General features: G+C 38.6%; 2 protein-coding genes across 2 annotated transcripts in view; one reads left to right on the forward strand and one right to left on the reverse strand.

Moving 5' to 3' along the window:
* LOC128379499 (carbonic anhydrase-related protein 10-like) overlaps positions 1-10,657 on the forward strand; it is a 113,440-nt gene extending 102,783 nt beyond the window's left edge. Inside the window, exons 8-9 of the mRNA XM_053339135.1 lie at positions 1,658-1,832; positions 10,635-10,657. Coding sequence (XP_053195110.1) covers positions 1,658-1,832; positions 10,635-10,657 — 198 coding nt within the window. The remainder of the gene's footprint in view (positions 1-1,657; positions 1,833-10,634) is intronic.
* The window catches only part of LOC128379506 (uncharacterized), a 388,452-nt gene that overhangs the window by 248,786 nt on the left and 122,542 nt on the right, over positions 1-17,124 (reverse strand). The window lies entirely within an intron of this gene.

Genomic DNA, 17,124 nt, shown 5'->3' on the forward strand with positions numbered 1-17,124 from the left:
GTCCATCTTTAGTCTTTTCCCCTGTCCATCTTTTCATATCTCTCTCACTTCTCCCTGCTCTCTTTGTTAACCCTTACATGTCATTCCAACCACCACGATTCCATAAATGGGTCAATAATATCTGCATTAGAATGAATAGTTTTTGACAATTTGTGATGTTTATTTGTTGTTTTGACTGAAATGAAAAGAAAAGTTGAATTTCCGAATTTACAGTTTCACACATTGCACATATTACATTTTACACTGTTTACTGTAAATCTCTCTAAAATATACTTTTGAACAACATGTTTTATCACTGAAATGCATTACAGTGTGTCTCATTGGTTATGATCTAATGTGAGCGTTAGATACTTCCAGAGAATAACTTTATTTCCTGGAGAAGAGTCTTTCTATTTGTTGAGATGTTGCCATGCTTCGCTGTGATTGGCTCGGCTGTTACCGAGCTATGAGACCACTGACTGACTGACAGTGTATTAGTTAATCAACACATTATATCACCCAAGAAATAACAATGACAATGAATGTGTAGAGAGAAGAAAAAGCCCATATGGATATGAAAAAACAAAAGAAAATCAAACAGTTAGAAATATATATTTTCATATATATTTAAAAAATTACAGTCTTTTTTAAGTATGCTCTGTAGGACTGTAAAAGAAGATTAAATTTTAACCAAATGAGAAGAAGAGCCGTGTGTCTGACTCAAAAGTGACCTCTGCTTGACTGTCTGGTTGAGTTGGAGTGAATCTATGAATAACACATGAAGTGATCTAAAAGATCTCCCTCTTTGAGTTGTATCTATCTCATATATAAAAAGCACATATGAGGAAAACGTTAATATGGTTTACTGTAAGACGTTGAGTTTCCAGAAATAAAGGAGTTTATTTTTTGGAGGCGCTGAAGTGCAATTTGCACCTCGGACTGCTACACATAAATAAACCAAAATAGCAGGTGGAGACGCCCACACAGTCAGAGTGTCCAAAACCTGCAAAAGATTTTAAGAAAGAGGCTCTAGATTACCTCCTGAATGTGAGGCTTTACACTGTAGACTTTATTCAGCTTCAACACCTGGAAGTAACAGTGTTTGCTTTTCTAAGTAAACTGAGCTGAACTAAATCATCCCAGTGATTTAACCTTCCTGTTGTCCTCGAGTGAAGGAAGGAAGGGAGGAAGAAGGGAGGGAGGGAGGGAGGAAGGAAGGAAGGAAGGAAGGAAGGAAGGTACTGTAGGAGGGAGGGAGGAAGGAAAGAGGGAGGGAGGAAGGATGGAGGAAGGAAAGTAGGGAGGGAGGGAGGAAGGAAGCTAGAAGGGAGGGGGAGGGAGGAAAGGAGGAAAGGAAAGATGGAGGAAAGAAGGAAGGAAGGTAGGAGGGAGGAAAGAAAGAGAAAGAGGGAGGGAGGAAAGAAAGGAAGGCAGGCAGGACAGACGGAAGGAAGAAAGGGGGATGGAGGAAGAAAGGGAGGAAAGAGAGAGGAAGGAAAGAAAGAGAGAAGGACCGAGGGTGTAAGGACAGACGGAAGGAAGGAAAGAAGGAACAGTCAAAACAGACGGGGTCAATTTGACCTGAGAGGACAACACAACGGTTAAACAGAACAACATGAACTTTAAATGAGCTCGACAAATCTCAGCCTCCATCTCTCCATCTCTCTCCCTCCACCAGATGCACTCCCTGCGCCTCCTCAGCCAGAACGAGCCCTACAAGATCTTCATGAGTATGAGCGACAACACCCGGCCCACCCAGCCCCTGTTGCAGCGCTGCATCCGGACCAACATCAACTTCAGCAAGCAGGGCCGCGACTGCCCCAACAACCGAGCCCTCCGCCCGCAGTACAGAGGTAAGGCGGAGGAGAGCGATGGGGGATAGGAGGGGGTGGGCTTTTCTGCATTAATAAATAAAATAAGTCATTGGATAATCCATTCTGCCAAAAACACTCTTGATCTTAATTAGGGCAGTTTTTACAAGCGTGTGCCAAGAGTGGAGCTATTTTTAAATGCCTCTCAGGCTTATGGGCCCCATTCACTCGCTTAATAAATAAGCAGAAAAATATAGATAACACTTTGAAAGAAGTACATTTATTTATTCTAATTGCGTTTTCAGGAACACTATAAGAGTGGAGTTAGATAGAAGGAGGCCTGTTCAGACTTAAAACAGCATCTTGTATTGCATGTGTATTTCTTCAGATATAAGCGCTGAGACAATGAAATATGATCAATGAAGTCCAGTTTGAGGAATAGATCCACGAGACTGAAACAAAACAGTATAAATATTGGAGAGTTAAAAATATTTCATCCTCCAATGCAACAGTAGAAAGTATTGCATGTAATCTGATTGACCAAAGCGAGTGTGTTGCCGTCGCCAAATGATTTCTTTCTGGTAATGTTGAGCCAACTTCAACTTTTTTTTACCAGGTCACTCTGAATTTCAGCAGCTACATACACAGACTCTGTACACCAGGGTGGATTAGTACCCCACCAACTAATCACTCCAACATTCTTCTGAATTGTTTACCTTTTCCAAGAGGCTACTACTTTGCTGGGTTTTTGGTTACCAACAATACCACACTCGTTCATAGAACCTACCCACAGTGCATTGTGGTCTGCTAACCAATCATCACATGCCCACCTGTGATGACTGCTTAATAAAACAGACAATCATGAGACCAAACTTTCTTGGAAACAATTATTATTTTATTCTGATTGGGTATAGCGTATAACTCCATATTTTGTGTTAGACATAGTAGGGTTCTGACACACACTTTTTTTTTCTGTACATTTTTATAGGGATGAGAATTTTTGGGAATCTCATAAATCGATGCGAGTCCAATTCAACCAGTTCTTAATTGAATGAATAGAAAAAGGGGGTTCTATCAGTCTCTCAGCTCAAGTATACTGTGCCAAGCCACTGTCTTGGTCCACTGAAATACAATGTGAGGTGTTACTGGCAATTAAGATAAATGGCCTGCAGCCTTTTACATTTTGAAAATTGTACTGCATTATTAATGAATGAATTAAGTTGAAAACATCTTACAGTCTCCTGCCTGTATGAGAATAACAAAGTGAAGGGAGGGCAGAGTGTTCCTCTGTGTTATTAACTTCATGTCTCCAGCAGTGGAGAGCAGCTTCTCTGCTGAAAGACATCACTGTACAATACATTGAGCAGGTCCAGATCTTTTCTTTACCTCAGAGTTTACCTCTCTTTACCTCTCCGCTCAGCTCTGCCAACATTAGTCTCTGAGTTACAGTGTAGGAAGTTCACAATGTACTCCACGTTAGTCTTGTAAAGGTAATTATTTAGTTGTTACATCAAAAAATACTTAATCTTTTTGAAGCTGAACTATAACATGCACTGTTACTACAACAACCTGCGACTGTGGGTTGTCTTCACAGCTGCATCTAACTGCACATTTTTAATATAGAGATTTTGATATTTATTGTTTGTTTATTTTGTAATGTTTGAAAATGTAACAAAAAAAATAGGTTTAAATATACATTTTATTGATTTTGTTTTAATGTGAAACAGTTAAAAAACCCTGCCATGGTGGAATTCTTCAGTCAGACATTGAGGGGTGGTAAGCTTATCTTGTACTTTTAGCTACTTAATATAAAAATGTCCTGACAGCTCTGATAGAGCTCAGGATTCATTAATGAGGACAGTTTCATTACATACAGATCCACTGTAATGAAGCTGGAATCTGTGTGTAACAGCTCACCTGTGTAGATGTGTAGCAGAACACAACATTAATTACCATCAGATCCTGACTGATCTGGTATTAATGAAGTTGCCGCTACTGTGTGTTGCGCATAAATGTGTACATCACTCTCAATTTAAAAGCACACTTATCGTTATAAACACTGGAGACAGCTGTGGAAACTGCTCCACTCACTGTAAAAATAACTGATCTTATATAATACATCCATAGCCTGTGTGCATCTTGTTATGTGCGACACTATACCCCCCTCCGATGCTCCACATTAAGCGTTGTATTAAAATACCAGTTTTGAGGAGCAGATATGCACAGCTATGCTCAAATCATTTGGGTGTGAAGCAGCGACAGCCCACAGGACCTACAGGATGGACCCTTGCTTTTCACTGCTGCTTCACAACACAAACAAGACGCAGCAAGTTTTCTGTGAACAATACACATCCAGAGTCAATTTAACCATATTGAGGAGAACAAATCAGTTTCCTTTTAGCTTTTGATTGTCCAGTCACATACAAATATCAGGGAAGGACAGATTTCCATGTTTCATATTTTGATATCAAAACTGTGTTGACTGATGGTTGGTATAAATATCACAGCACAAATGTCCAGTATGAAATTAAGACTGTGTAAATAAATTTTGGTACTGCGAGTGTTGTAACTAATTCCCAAACAGCTTCACTGCCTTTGTCTGTTCCCTTTTGCTTCTGCATGCTGAACGGTTGCGTTTTTGTATTGACCATCCTGTAGAAAGTCAGAGTCCCAATCTCAAACCACTCCCTACCCACAACTACATCACTACCAAGTGTCACTCCAAATCAAGTAACACTCACTGCTGTGGAGGGCACTTCTAATGAAGAGAGAGGGTGTAAATGGATAGCCAAATTATAAGATGCCCTTGTTGTGCTACCAGAACAAGGAAGTAGCTGTCACCATGGTGACAGATAGATGCCGTGCTTACACAGCTGTTATGCTATTTCACACTTTATGCAGCTTTATGAACTGTGTTGTCTTCTCCCTGTGAACTCATACCATCTAAAACCATGAGAATGAGGTAAATATGACTTGCTTTAATTGACTCTGCCTTCTGAAGCTCTACGCTCCTAGATAAATACAAATATACAGAATGCAAACTGGTGCAATATAGTCTTTATTGTTTTATTTGTCTATAACTAAATTATTGAAATTGATTTATTATGACTATTTTCAGGCAATTATTTATTTTATGACACTTATTGATTTTGAGACATTATTTATAATTTTAAGACAATTAGGATGCTGCTATATGGATTGCTGCTGAAGTTTTGTTGTATTGTTTTATCAGTGCATTTGTATTTTTTATCAGTGTGTGTGTGCTTGATCTAAAATACGTGAAAAAGTAGAGAGATGGAACTCTTACATTTTTGTATTGTTTCTTCTATTCTTCTGTTGCACATGCACTTCCTGTTATGACAATTGTAAGCCTGCACTGATGCAGACTCATGATTTGAAGGTTTCATAGTCAATTTACACTCCACACTAATTTGATAGGGATGGCCCTTAATATGGCCAGATTTGGGACTGGACCAGATACTGCATCTGGATTGCTCACATGTGCCACCTAGTGGTGGTGGGTGTGTACTGCAGCTATTCCTGGATAAATTATTTCGCTTCCTTCACTGCGTCACGTAATTAACACTGTATTAACACAGTAATTATGTCAATTAAAATGAATGACACCTGTATGGAAAATTGATATTATTCTTTAATGTAATATTTAAAAGCTACATTTCTAAAAACTGAACGTAAAACAAATAAACAAAGACATAAATGCATTAAAATAAATTATACTTTTAAATGAAATGCAGTTGTACTTTTACATTTCGTGTTGATTTCCTCTGCCACCAGAAGAAAGAAGGCATGCATTCATTATAAAAGTGAAAGTAGTCTCATTAAATGTTATAAGTAGAGATGAGATGAAGTGACATTGAGTTACGGCAGCTCTGTGTGTCTGAATTTTACATTAATATAATCTATACCTTACATGAGTCAGAGGAAACGGCATGCTTTTATCCATGTAAAATATATTAGTGTGTTTAGATGGTTGGCAGCAGCAGGAGGGGATATTAATGTGAAATCCTTTAAGGTCTGAATGTGCGATAGGTTTAGATAAATTGTGAGCAACTGAAGGAAGTCAGTGGAAGTTCCTTAGAAGTACAGAAATGCAGCTGATCATTGAAGCCGCCTCAAGCAGGAAGGGAAGATTGACTGAGCACGACTCTTTGTCAGCAATGTCTCGTGAGAGTGAGAGTAGAGAATGAAACAGAGAGGAAGATCTCCTGGGAGCAAAAGACGGATGAGACACATATGAAAATAAGATATATCTCATATATATATATATATATATGTATGTATATGTGTGTGAGTGTGTGTGTGTGTGTGTGTGTGTGTGTGTGTGTGTGTGTGTGTGTGTGTGTGTGTGTGTGTGTGTGTGTGCCTCACTCATGTACAAGTGTTCTCTTTTATGCCAACCAGCTCACCTACACACTAACCCTACAGTCCCACACACACACACACAACAAACATGGAAGAGTTGCACAGATAGTGTAGGAGTCCTCGTATCCTTCAGGAAAAAATACACTCAACTGCTTCTCCTGTGTGCTCCGAATATCTTTGTTATCGATCCGGTTGAGCCCCAGCGTGCTCTCTACAACATCAAATGGATTTCGCGGCCTCTGCTTCCCTTTGATTGAGGCTTGTTAGAATACAGAACCCCCCTCAACAGGAGTCTCTGTGTTCAAGGTCAAAGAGCAAGAGAGAACACAGAGTCGTAGAGGTGTCTGTAACCACTCTGAGCCGACGGTATTGGTATTTATGAAAAGATGAGAAAGAGATAGGCAGAAGGACAAACAGCAGAGATGGAGAACAAACATATTCTGTACTGTCCAGAAGACTTTGGCAGAAATAACATGTAGGCCTAATTTAAGCTGAGCTGGAAAAGACTTTGATGTAAAAATACTCCGTTGTATCACAGATTCTCGCAACATCATTCCCATTCTAATCAGGACTTTGTAAAAACTTTATTTGCCCATAAAGTCAGCTATGGTTAGTCATATTAAATAGTGGGAGACCAAAAATTCCCTTATTCCTTTACTTAACCCTTACACACTGTTCATATTCTAGTCATTTTTGACCCGGTTTAAGTATTCCCTTTATAATTAGTCCCTATAAGTTTTAACAACTGTGCTTTACATCCATTGACATAATAGAAAATACATTCAGTCACACTATATTATGATCTCATGTTATCTAAAACAAGAGAACATGACGGCCATCAGTATTTCTATTAATTTACTGAAAGTGAAGGATACTACAGTACAGGCTACAACACTAACAATTAACCCTCCTGTTGTCTTTGCGTCGAGGGTTAATGGTTATAATGAACCTTAGTCAAACCAAACCAGGTCAAACTGATTATAAATGTATCAGGTATAAAGGTATCACCCAATTTATTACTATTATTATCACCCAATTCTGTGTGATACCTTTTTAGCCAACTTCATTCCAACTTATTAACAGGTTTTACTCATTAAAATTAAACTACACCTGGGTCAAAAATTACCCGAGGACAGTAAGAGGGCTAAAACCGTCAATTTATACCGACCCAGCTGCACACAAAAATACATCATTCTGAAATATTTCCAATTTAGTATTTTCTGGACCACTTTAGGAAAAGTCATGAAATATCCTTCTTAAAGAATGTCAATTAGGGTGTTTTCATTGCTTTCAAATGTCAAAATGGGTCACATTTGACCTGAAAAGTATAAGGGTTACAAGTGGAGTTCTCTGTGGAGTTTCTGAATACTAGTGGTGCTGTGAAGCAATGTTTTTATGAGTGGGTCCCTCTTACTTTGTATCTCATGCAACATATACTCCTACTGTTGGTTTCATGTTAGTCCACTGATTGACAGTTTGTGGTGAACTATGTCAAGAAACAGCAATGTGCCAGCAAAAAGGTGGAGAAAAAGACTGATGGCTAGCAAACATGTCAACAATACAGGTCTCAAAATAGACTTTCCTCCCAAACATAAAAAATAATATACTCCACAGCAAGAAAACTGGACCCACAACAAAAGTTCTACATCACTGTAACTTGTTCCAGTCAATAAGTGGACATGATAAAGGTCAAAGGAGTCTTTATTACTGTCACAGTCCATATTTTGTTAAAGGTACAGTGTGTAGAAATTAGTGGCATCCAGTGGTGAGGTTGCAGATTGCAGCCAATTGAATAGCCCTCCGCTCAACCTTCCCTTGCTAGAGCCAGTGTTTGGTTTGTCCATTTTGGGCTACTGTGAAACATGGCCTTGCAGCATGGTGTGTTCTGTGGAAGAGGACAAAAAAAAAGTTAAGGTAAAGACAACAGAACCGCTCTCATTTTCAGGCGATTATACACTAATTAAAACATACTTATGAATATTATATTTACTTTCTGCCTCTCAAATTGTCAAAAATCCCAATATATACTGTTATGTTACCATTTCCAGCATTAGTAACTGGTTTTGGATTGACATTCACTCCATTGTCAAACATTTTTCATGAACATTGCAAAGACTGAAATAAAGTATGCAGCAGTCCTGAGCTGTATTTGAAGTTCAGCTTCTAAAGTTCACTTAGAGGCAAAGCAGTCAAACACTCCTTTCTCCGTGGTAGAGATGAAGGCAGATGATCAAACAACAGGCTGGAGATAACACCGATGTACAGCCAGAGTTTGAAAGTGGAAAGCACTGTCTGAGGCACTCTGACTGGCATGTCTGTGGCTCTTAAATACTACAGTTAAGGGGAGAGAGAGAGAGAGCAAATGCAAAGAGAAGGAATGCAGAGAGCACTCGCTGACGATGAGGGGATCCCTGGTGGGAAATGAATGAATGGATTTCTCTGCTGGCTTGAGTTATTTTCAATATCTTTATCTCTTTCACAGGTTTATTCTCTGTGAATATCTTCTCATCTGGCCTCTCTTGCTCATACCCACTGATTTCCACTGTGTGTTTCAGGTCCCTATTGTTGTGCCTTGAGTCTCATACATTATTAGCATCAGGGTCTACAGTTAAAAGTTGAACACATTAAAAAGAATAAAGTCAATAGCATGCTGACTGTCATGCTTCACCATTACTAGCTCATTCACATCTGACCAATGCCCAATCCTATTCATGTAGGTTTCAGGATGGCCATTATAACCCGATACTGATAAGTCAGTGGATCTTTTGAATATGTCTATCTATCTAACATTTCAGTCAAAGGGAGTGATATTTTAACAACTACTATGATTGCCATGATAATTGTAATTCGTATCGTATGAATCTCAATGACTTTGGTGACATTATGGTCTTCAAAGTGCCACCATACAGCCAAAATTTCCATCTTGGTCAAGAACATTGTTCCCCAGGGGAGTGCAAAAATTTCAGTTTATGCACAAGGAATATCAAGGTTAAGATAAAATTTGATGAGCACTTTCATGCTGCTCAGAAGAAGAATCCTTTTGATTTTAATGACTACACGGCCCAATTATGTGTACATTTACTTTCCATTGAAGCCCCACATTCACTCGGCTCTAGCATTAGCAAAATTTGCACTATATGACCTTTTTCTAGTCCAACAGATATGTATTTTGAAGTGTTATGTGTCCTGAAGTTCCTGGAGAGGTCGACGTGTCATAAACTCACTACACACTAATGCTCTACACGGTATGTACTACATGCTCATCATCACAGTACAGCATTGTAGCAGTTAGAATTTTAAAAAATCTACTTACTTTAGCAGGAAATTATATAACACAGGTGACATTGGTCATCAAATGAACTGTGTGTTTTTGCTTTTCAATATGCATATTGAAAAACCTGAGTGAAAATGTAAAAATATGCAAAAATCGTAAAACGATTATTATGCTTGGCTGAAGTTGGAAAATGTGGTGTATCAATAAAAATGCTGAAAAATAGTAGCAGACGAAAAAGATCAACGTAATATTACCATCATGGTTTTCCATTGTCTCAGATTTGGCTGGGGCTCTTTTAAGTATGTCATCTGGTTGCACCCTCTTTTTTAATGGCATCTGACTGGACAATCAGCGCCACCACTTGTTTATCCCAACAACCAAACTCCTAGTATTCTCAGCGGTGGAATGGAATGAAAACATGCATAAATTAAAATGTTCTTTTACCAATTTTCTGGATATTTGGTCCAAATTGGAGTTACTTTTGGATGGAATCCAGCTACTAAAGCATAATGTCTCTGAGTTTTGAGACTTATCATTTGTGCTTTTGATTAAACCTAATTTGATATTATTTCATTCTATTAATTGTTTTGGGTTTTGCATTGTAAACACAACACTGTGTTATCACGGAGATGGCTTAAACAACACCAAAGTTTTAGCTGCTGTCCATTCACTGAAATTAGTACATCAAGAAGTAACTTTCTCTCTTGTTTGGCTTGATGAGAACAGACAAAACATAAATAGTAGCGCTTCTGTTCCCTTTGTGTGTTGTGTTGAGGGACAATACAACTTGTATTTGTAAATACAAAAAAAATTTGTATTTGTATTGTATTTGGTATGCATACTGACAGTTTTGAGTATACATAGTTTCATCAATTTTCCATTTTTAATGCACCATATATGGTACTCATAACCTGCTAAGAATGAATAAATAGTTTGAAAATGGGACACTGTTTTAGTGTTTTTCTCTCCTTCACTTTTGGCTCTTTTTCTTCTTCTAACCCTCTTAGGCACACATTCTGTTTCTCACTTTGTCTTTCTCTCCACAAGGTCTGAAACCTGAGGCACCTCTTTGTTCTTTTTTATTCCACACTGCTTATCCATACTGTACTAATTATCCTTTCCTCCTCTTCTTCTCTTTTCTCTTCTCTTCTTCTCTTCTCCTTTTCTCTTCTTCTTCTCTTCCTCAGTGAATCAGTGGCTCCTGAAGTAGAAGATAAAAAGACGTCAAGCTGCAGCTCCAGGAGACGAGAGGCGAGACAAGATTCATTCACGTCTATTTCACAGAACTGAGCTGAGCTGAACAAACCGGAGATGAACTGAGTCTACTGACTGACTTGAACTGAATGGAAAAGCAAAAGAGCTGTGCTTCACTAAAGACAGCTTAACTAAACTGATCTCACTTAAGTTCAGCTGACTGAACTCAATATTATCTACTGCGCTGGCCTCCTACACATCCACAATCTAAACACAACTCCAGCAGGCCAGCACAGTGTGGGCGCTGATCAGACTGTGTGAAATAGACCATAAGGACTCTCCTGTCTACACTGTCCTGTGTTTTTATTTGTTGTGTTAACTCACAAAGACTGGACGTATAAGGACTCTTAATCATTTTCTTTCACTGGTTGTCAGAGGGATGGATGTTATCTAAAGACTGCTGTGGGTGTGCTGTTCGCCAGTGATCTTCACTTGTCCAAATTGAAACCCTGGCTGCAGAAGGCATTTAAGAAAATTACTATCCACTGACTGGAGGAATTATTACATTTCCATTGATGGTCTGAACCCCCCCCAGGGACAAAGAAACACTCAGCTGTAGTATGATGTGAGACATAAAAATCTTATGGTTCTGATATCAAATAGTCACTGAAGAAGGTAATTTTCAAAGAGGGTGTGAATTTCAGGGGACGTTGCTAAAAGTGGAAATGTGACATTATACAGACCCGAACAGATGGAGCCACTAGAGATCATAAAGAGATAGGTCATTCAATTTACAAAAGCTCACTTTTCTTCAAAGTATCTAAAAACCAGTAACAGAACTCTAACCCTAACCTTTAATCAGATCAGCAATATAAAAGGCAGGTCACCGCACTGCAACTTGAGCTAACACATACACAAACATTGATTATACCAAAGGCCTAATTCTACAAAACCATCCATGACTACATTGACCGTTTGCTAAACCCATCCTCCAAACAGTGATTGTCCAAACATAGCTTATAGCAACCATAAATAGGATTGGATTTGTAGCATATACCGCAATCATTAGTATGAACGGCTAACTATTGTACCATTGTACCTGCAGAAATAACCCCACGCTGTTTCTGAAACCAATAGACATGCCAGTAGCTAGCATAATTATTTAGTTGTGTTACAGATTACATTAAAAGAAATAGATGTTTGGAACTGGAAACATCCACTCTATGTGGGCCAAGATGTCAGTGTGTCAAATTTGACAGTAATGATAATGGCTCTGTCCTGCTCTGTATTTGGTTTGGGTAACTCCAGCACCTCCTGTTATATAGCATTGGCACTAACTTTAGCTTAAGTAGCCAGCTGACTATGGCCATGGATGTATTATAAGAGCTGGATACCGGAACAAAAATTAAGCCCATTCAGTCTTATGATAATTCCTTTTTAAATTTATTTTCTTGGCTCAAGGAAAGTTTTACACATATAAAACCTCCATGGAGAAAAAATACATAATACAAAGAGTCATAATTGACCTTGTTTGCAGTTCCAGGTTTCCTGTCAACAGTTTTACAGATGTCTCTTTTACAATAATGGTCCATGGAGAAAATACATTGTGGGCCGCTGGGTTTTTTTTCCCTTCAGTACCATAAGTGGCCAGTGGCGAGTGATAGGCTGAGCGGTGGCGCCTTATCCAACTCTTATAGTACAACCATGGCTAAGGCTAATAAAATCAGCAACGGTTATCATTCCAGCTAACAGTATCACCAGTCACCACCTAGAAATGAGAAGCTATTTTTATTGACTTCAGTGCAAAATCAAAAAAACATTGTTTAGATTTTGCAAATTCTGTTACTCTTATTAATGTAAACTGCATATGTGCTGTGCTTGACAGGTGTAGCAGCAGTAAATATATGGGGGAATTAAGGAACGGTCAGTCGACATGGTGAGTCAGATTTAACCAGACGAGGTAAATTTCTCAGTAAGTCAGTAGCAACAGACAATGTGCTGAAGTATAATTCAAGAGTCTCTTTTAAAAATAAGCTTGCACCACTTCAAATCATGGTCATGATTAAAACTACAGTTGCTGAAAGGAAATATTACTATTATTTGATCATGATATCATAGTAATGTCCTTCAAATTCTGCTCAAATCAATCATAGAGAATGAAGATACACAAATCAGTGCCTCTGAAACTCTGAATATAATTTGAAGCTGTCCCAGTGTGAGCCCCTGGTCTGGTCTTGGTTTGGACCTGAATGGATCTGTGAAGACCTCTAGTCCATAGTGAGCATGTGGATTGTCAAAACTGTTAAGTTACAGAATGGGGGACCTTCAGTGTGCATATTCTGGATGGACATTGTGGATCAACCCCAACACAACACTGGTCATTAGCGTGTCTGAGTGTTTTGTTTTTCTTCAGTTTGCTGTGACGTTGTATCTCATGAGGGGAACAAAGCTGGTTCTTTTCTTTGGTTTTCAAAATGTAAGTGTAATAAATAGATGGAACTGAAATGTGGCTGGAGATAAGTGTGATCACATTTAGCTCAGGAGAGAAACTCACTACACTCTGAGTGGTAAACATTAGCTTGGATTGAGCTGAAATTCAGTCTAAATTCATGTGTTTTTGGAACAAATAAAAGTCATTGTATGTATAATAACCGAGAAAGAACCTCTTGAACTTAACCCACGTACTAAAGTAAGTGCAACCTTGGACCAAACCCTTCAACTTCAACAAAAATTGTGTAGCCACAAACAACAAACAAGGTGTTCTGACAATCTAATAGAGTGACAATCTAAATCAGTGGAGTACTCTTTTAAATAAACCCTCTGCTTCACTCAACTATACCACTAATGCTAAGAGGATTCTGCAGGCAGACTCCACTTAGGGTCGTTCTTTTGGGTGTGCTTCTTTTCAACATCACTCATTGAAATGGCTGGCTGCATCTTATTTGTGACCTTCCAGTTTATTCTCTCATTACAAAAAGAATAATTTATACATTATGCAAATATTGTGTCACAATATGATCAAAACTGGGATGATGCGTCCTCAGTTAAAGCCACATACAACAATGACACACAAAATGATGATGGAAATGAAAGTAAAAGTGTCTCATGCAGATCCAAAGGCTCTACATTGGGTACAATTGGGTATTAAGCCAGCCAGTTTACTACTATAATGACAGCTGTCACAAATGTGCTTATTCTCCAGTTTGGTGACATTAAACTTGCAGAAGAAGAAGACATGAAGAAGTGACATCATTAAGAGAGAACCAGTCAAACTTCAAATGATGAAAAACCCATGTGGGAGACATGATGGGAATATGACATGTGAGAGTTTCCTCACTTGTCTTGTTTTTGTCTGCCGCTCAGTGGGACGCACTACAACCTCAGCCAAATATGAACACTTGAAACCATTTGAGTGAGGCCGGTTATATATTTTTAATGCTGATATATTCAGCTGTACAACACATCCTGTATTTCTATTGTAAGCCATACTATCAAAATGAGAATTGGATTAAATATTAGATGATAAAACATCAGAACATCCATCAGTAAAAGTTAGATGATAACTGATAATCTGTGTACCTCAGAGCAGGAATCATAGATGGTCTGGAGAGTGGAGGAGACACAGACACACAGATGATGAGTAACTTGGATAAAGTATATGAATAACAAGGTTTCTTATGTTAAATATCATATCCCAAACATGACTTGATACCAGGGACACTGATGTGCATGTAAACAGACTCACTGACTATTTGTGGTTGATGAAGAAACGGGGTAAAGGTTGGGTGAAGCGGAATACATTTTCATCTAATTAAAATATCAAATTGTTTTGATTTAAATATTGAATGTTGAAAAGAGAAGATCAATCAGCTTTATTGGCACCAGTGGGTGTCAGGCCCGGGGCGCCAAAATATCCAGCAGTGTTTCTGCGTAGGTCGCTGGGTGTACCGCTTCAATGGCCCAAAGGGAATGAAAACACACACAACTCAAAAATGAAAAAAAGAAAAAACAATCAAAAATGTCTAACTGCTCCTCCTACTGTAGCTCAAGGCCACATGTGCCACTATATATCAGGCAGTACCAAGTTTTCTCTGGGTTACATAATGTTCCATTACACCAGGTGATAGCTGCTGCCCTGGAAGGCTACCTATATAAACCCAAAGGAAAATCCACATTATGTAACTGATGGCTCCATACTCAGATGGAACTAACACACCGCTGTTACAAAACAATAGCTGGAACTTAATATACATCAGTACTATATCATTAGAATAATACTGAGAGGATGATATAATGTTGCATAATTGTAAACTTAGTTGTTGCTGGTTCAACTTGTGCAGGATAAACAGTGCAGTGAATGAAATTGGGGCATTTGTGAGGCTGCAGAATCTCTCTGTGGTTTGCTGTAGAGAAATGTTGATCGGCTGTCAGGTTTCCCTGGTTCATACTGCCAGAAAGTAAATAATATCCAAGTTCAGTTGACATGTTTGGCTGGAGACATTTTTACTCTGTGTGATGGCTGGATGCCAACGCTTGCTTGTGAGGTAAGATTATGTAACACGCATCATCTTTGCTGTTGTTCTAGGGTGACATGCTGGTAGAAAAGTTAAAGAAAAGCTCTTCAGTATACTGTATACTTTTCATTATGCATGATTGGAGTTCTGTTCTCATGTTACATATACTAAAGAATAAAGATTAGAATAAAGAAAGTGAGGTTTCTCATAGTAGATCACATTTATATCTTACCATAACTTAGTTTAAGCTCTAACCAACATTCATCACAATGTAAGTTGTCATATAGGAAGTTGTAGAGGGTAAAAAAAAGGTAAATATGAATCTACCATCACACTTTATTTTCATGTGATGTTCTTATTATAAAATCTCCAGCAACACTTGTCGTATATTACAACTTATTATTAGACCAGCTTGTAGCCTTCATCAGGGTCATAAGATCATAAAACACATTACAAGCAGTAGGCCTGAAGTCACATGACCACATGCCCAACCCATCTAGATAGATACCCCATTGGCTGATATATGTCTGGATGCACATGATTGGTTATTTTATGTAAATATTTTTACCTGTTGGATTTTTTTTTTGCTTTTTAACAACCTTATTTAAATAATGCTTGTAATGTGTTTTATGATGACCCTGATGAAGGCCACAAGCCGAAAAATACTGGTCTATTGATGAAGTTGTTCTATATTACAAGTTTTGATGGAGCTTTGATTGTTTTAGACTTTTTCCCTTTCTCTTTGCATCTTGTAAGTAGGTGAAATATCTACTCTGCTATTTTAAGGTAGCTAAGCTAAGTTGCCCTATAGAGTTTTGACCACTAGTAATGCTGTGGAGCAACAACAGGACACCTTTAGGTTTGATAGTGATGATATCAGCAGGTTTACCTCAGCTGGGCTTCTAGTCTGTGTGAATGTTTGGGAGCATGAAGTTTGAAAGACATGAAAATATCCTCTTGGTTGCATTGTGGGAAATGTAGGCTCTAGCTTTTTGGATCTTGAGCCATACCAGGGAATAAAAGTCAGGATATCTGACTTGAGCTCTGCTCAAGTACCAGAACTTTGTGGAAGTGCAATAGGAAACCAATAAAACTGTTTAATTTATTTATGATATTGATATAAACATATAAAATGGACACAAAGTGGAAAATTCCACTTGACACCAAATATCCAGGTGTGCAGCACACCTGCATAGATTTATCCTGAAGTGTATATAACCCCATAAAATGACTCAACCCTCCATGAAACTGAAAAAGAATGAAATGAAGGAAATGATGTTAGTCTTTGTCTTTATCAGTGTATTCTTAGCAGAAGTCTGGAGCCAAATAGAGGTCCTCTCTCAGCTGTAGGACTCCTAAAGAAGCTACACTGTATTTGACCTAGATCCTCTCTTAAAGGGTGGTGGGTTTTGTTTTTTTTTTCCACGGACACAGCGAGCGACGTGATTTGTCTGCAAATTCAACTCACAAGGCGTTCCTTATCAAATATTTATCCTCATTTTGGATTCAGAGCTGTAACTGCGAAGAGGAGAGTGTATGTGTATGTGTGTGTGTGTGTGTGTGTGTGTGTGCCTATCCATCCATTCAGCTCTCGGCAGGGCTGTATTTTGTCAGATTAAAGAGGGTCTGATACTGTGTGTTAAGCAGCCTGCTGTCTGGTTTGGTTTCGGTGTCTATCACAATAGTAGCCATGGGAATATCACACTATGCTCTGCCCTCAGGTTAGAAGCACGCTGCCTCTCTGGTTAGTTCACTCGTTCTCCGTCTCTGTGTCTCCGTCTCTCCGTCTCTCTCTCTCTCTCTCTCTCTCTCTCTCTCTCTCTCTCTCTCTCTCTCTCTCTCTCTCTCTCTCTCTCTCTTTGGCACTTGCTCACTCTCTCTGTAGTTCCTCTTTCTTCCCCCCTTGCATCTCTTTCATACTTTGTCTCCTTGTGATGCATTACTGTGCAGAACACGATGAGCGATAATG

The sequence above is a fragment of the Scomber japonicus genome, chromosome 18 (genome assembly GCF_027409825.1).
Source record: "Scomber japonicus isolate fScoJap1 chromosome 18, fScoJap1.pri, whole genome shotgun sequence".
NCBI lineage: Eukaryota > Metazoa > Chordata > Actinopteri > Scombriformes > Scombridae > Scomber > Scomber japonicus.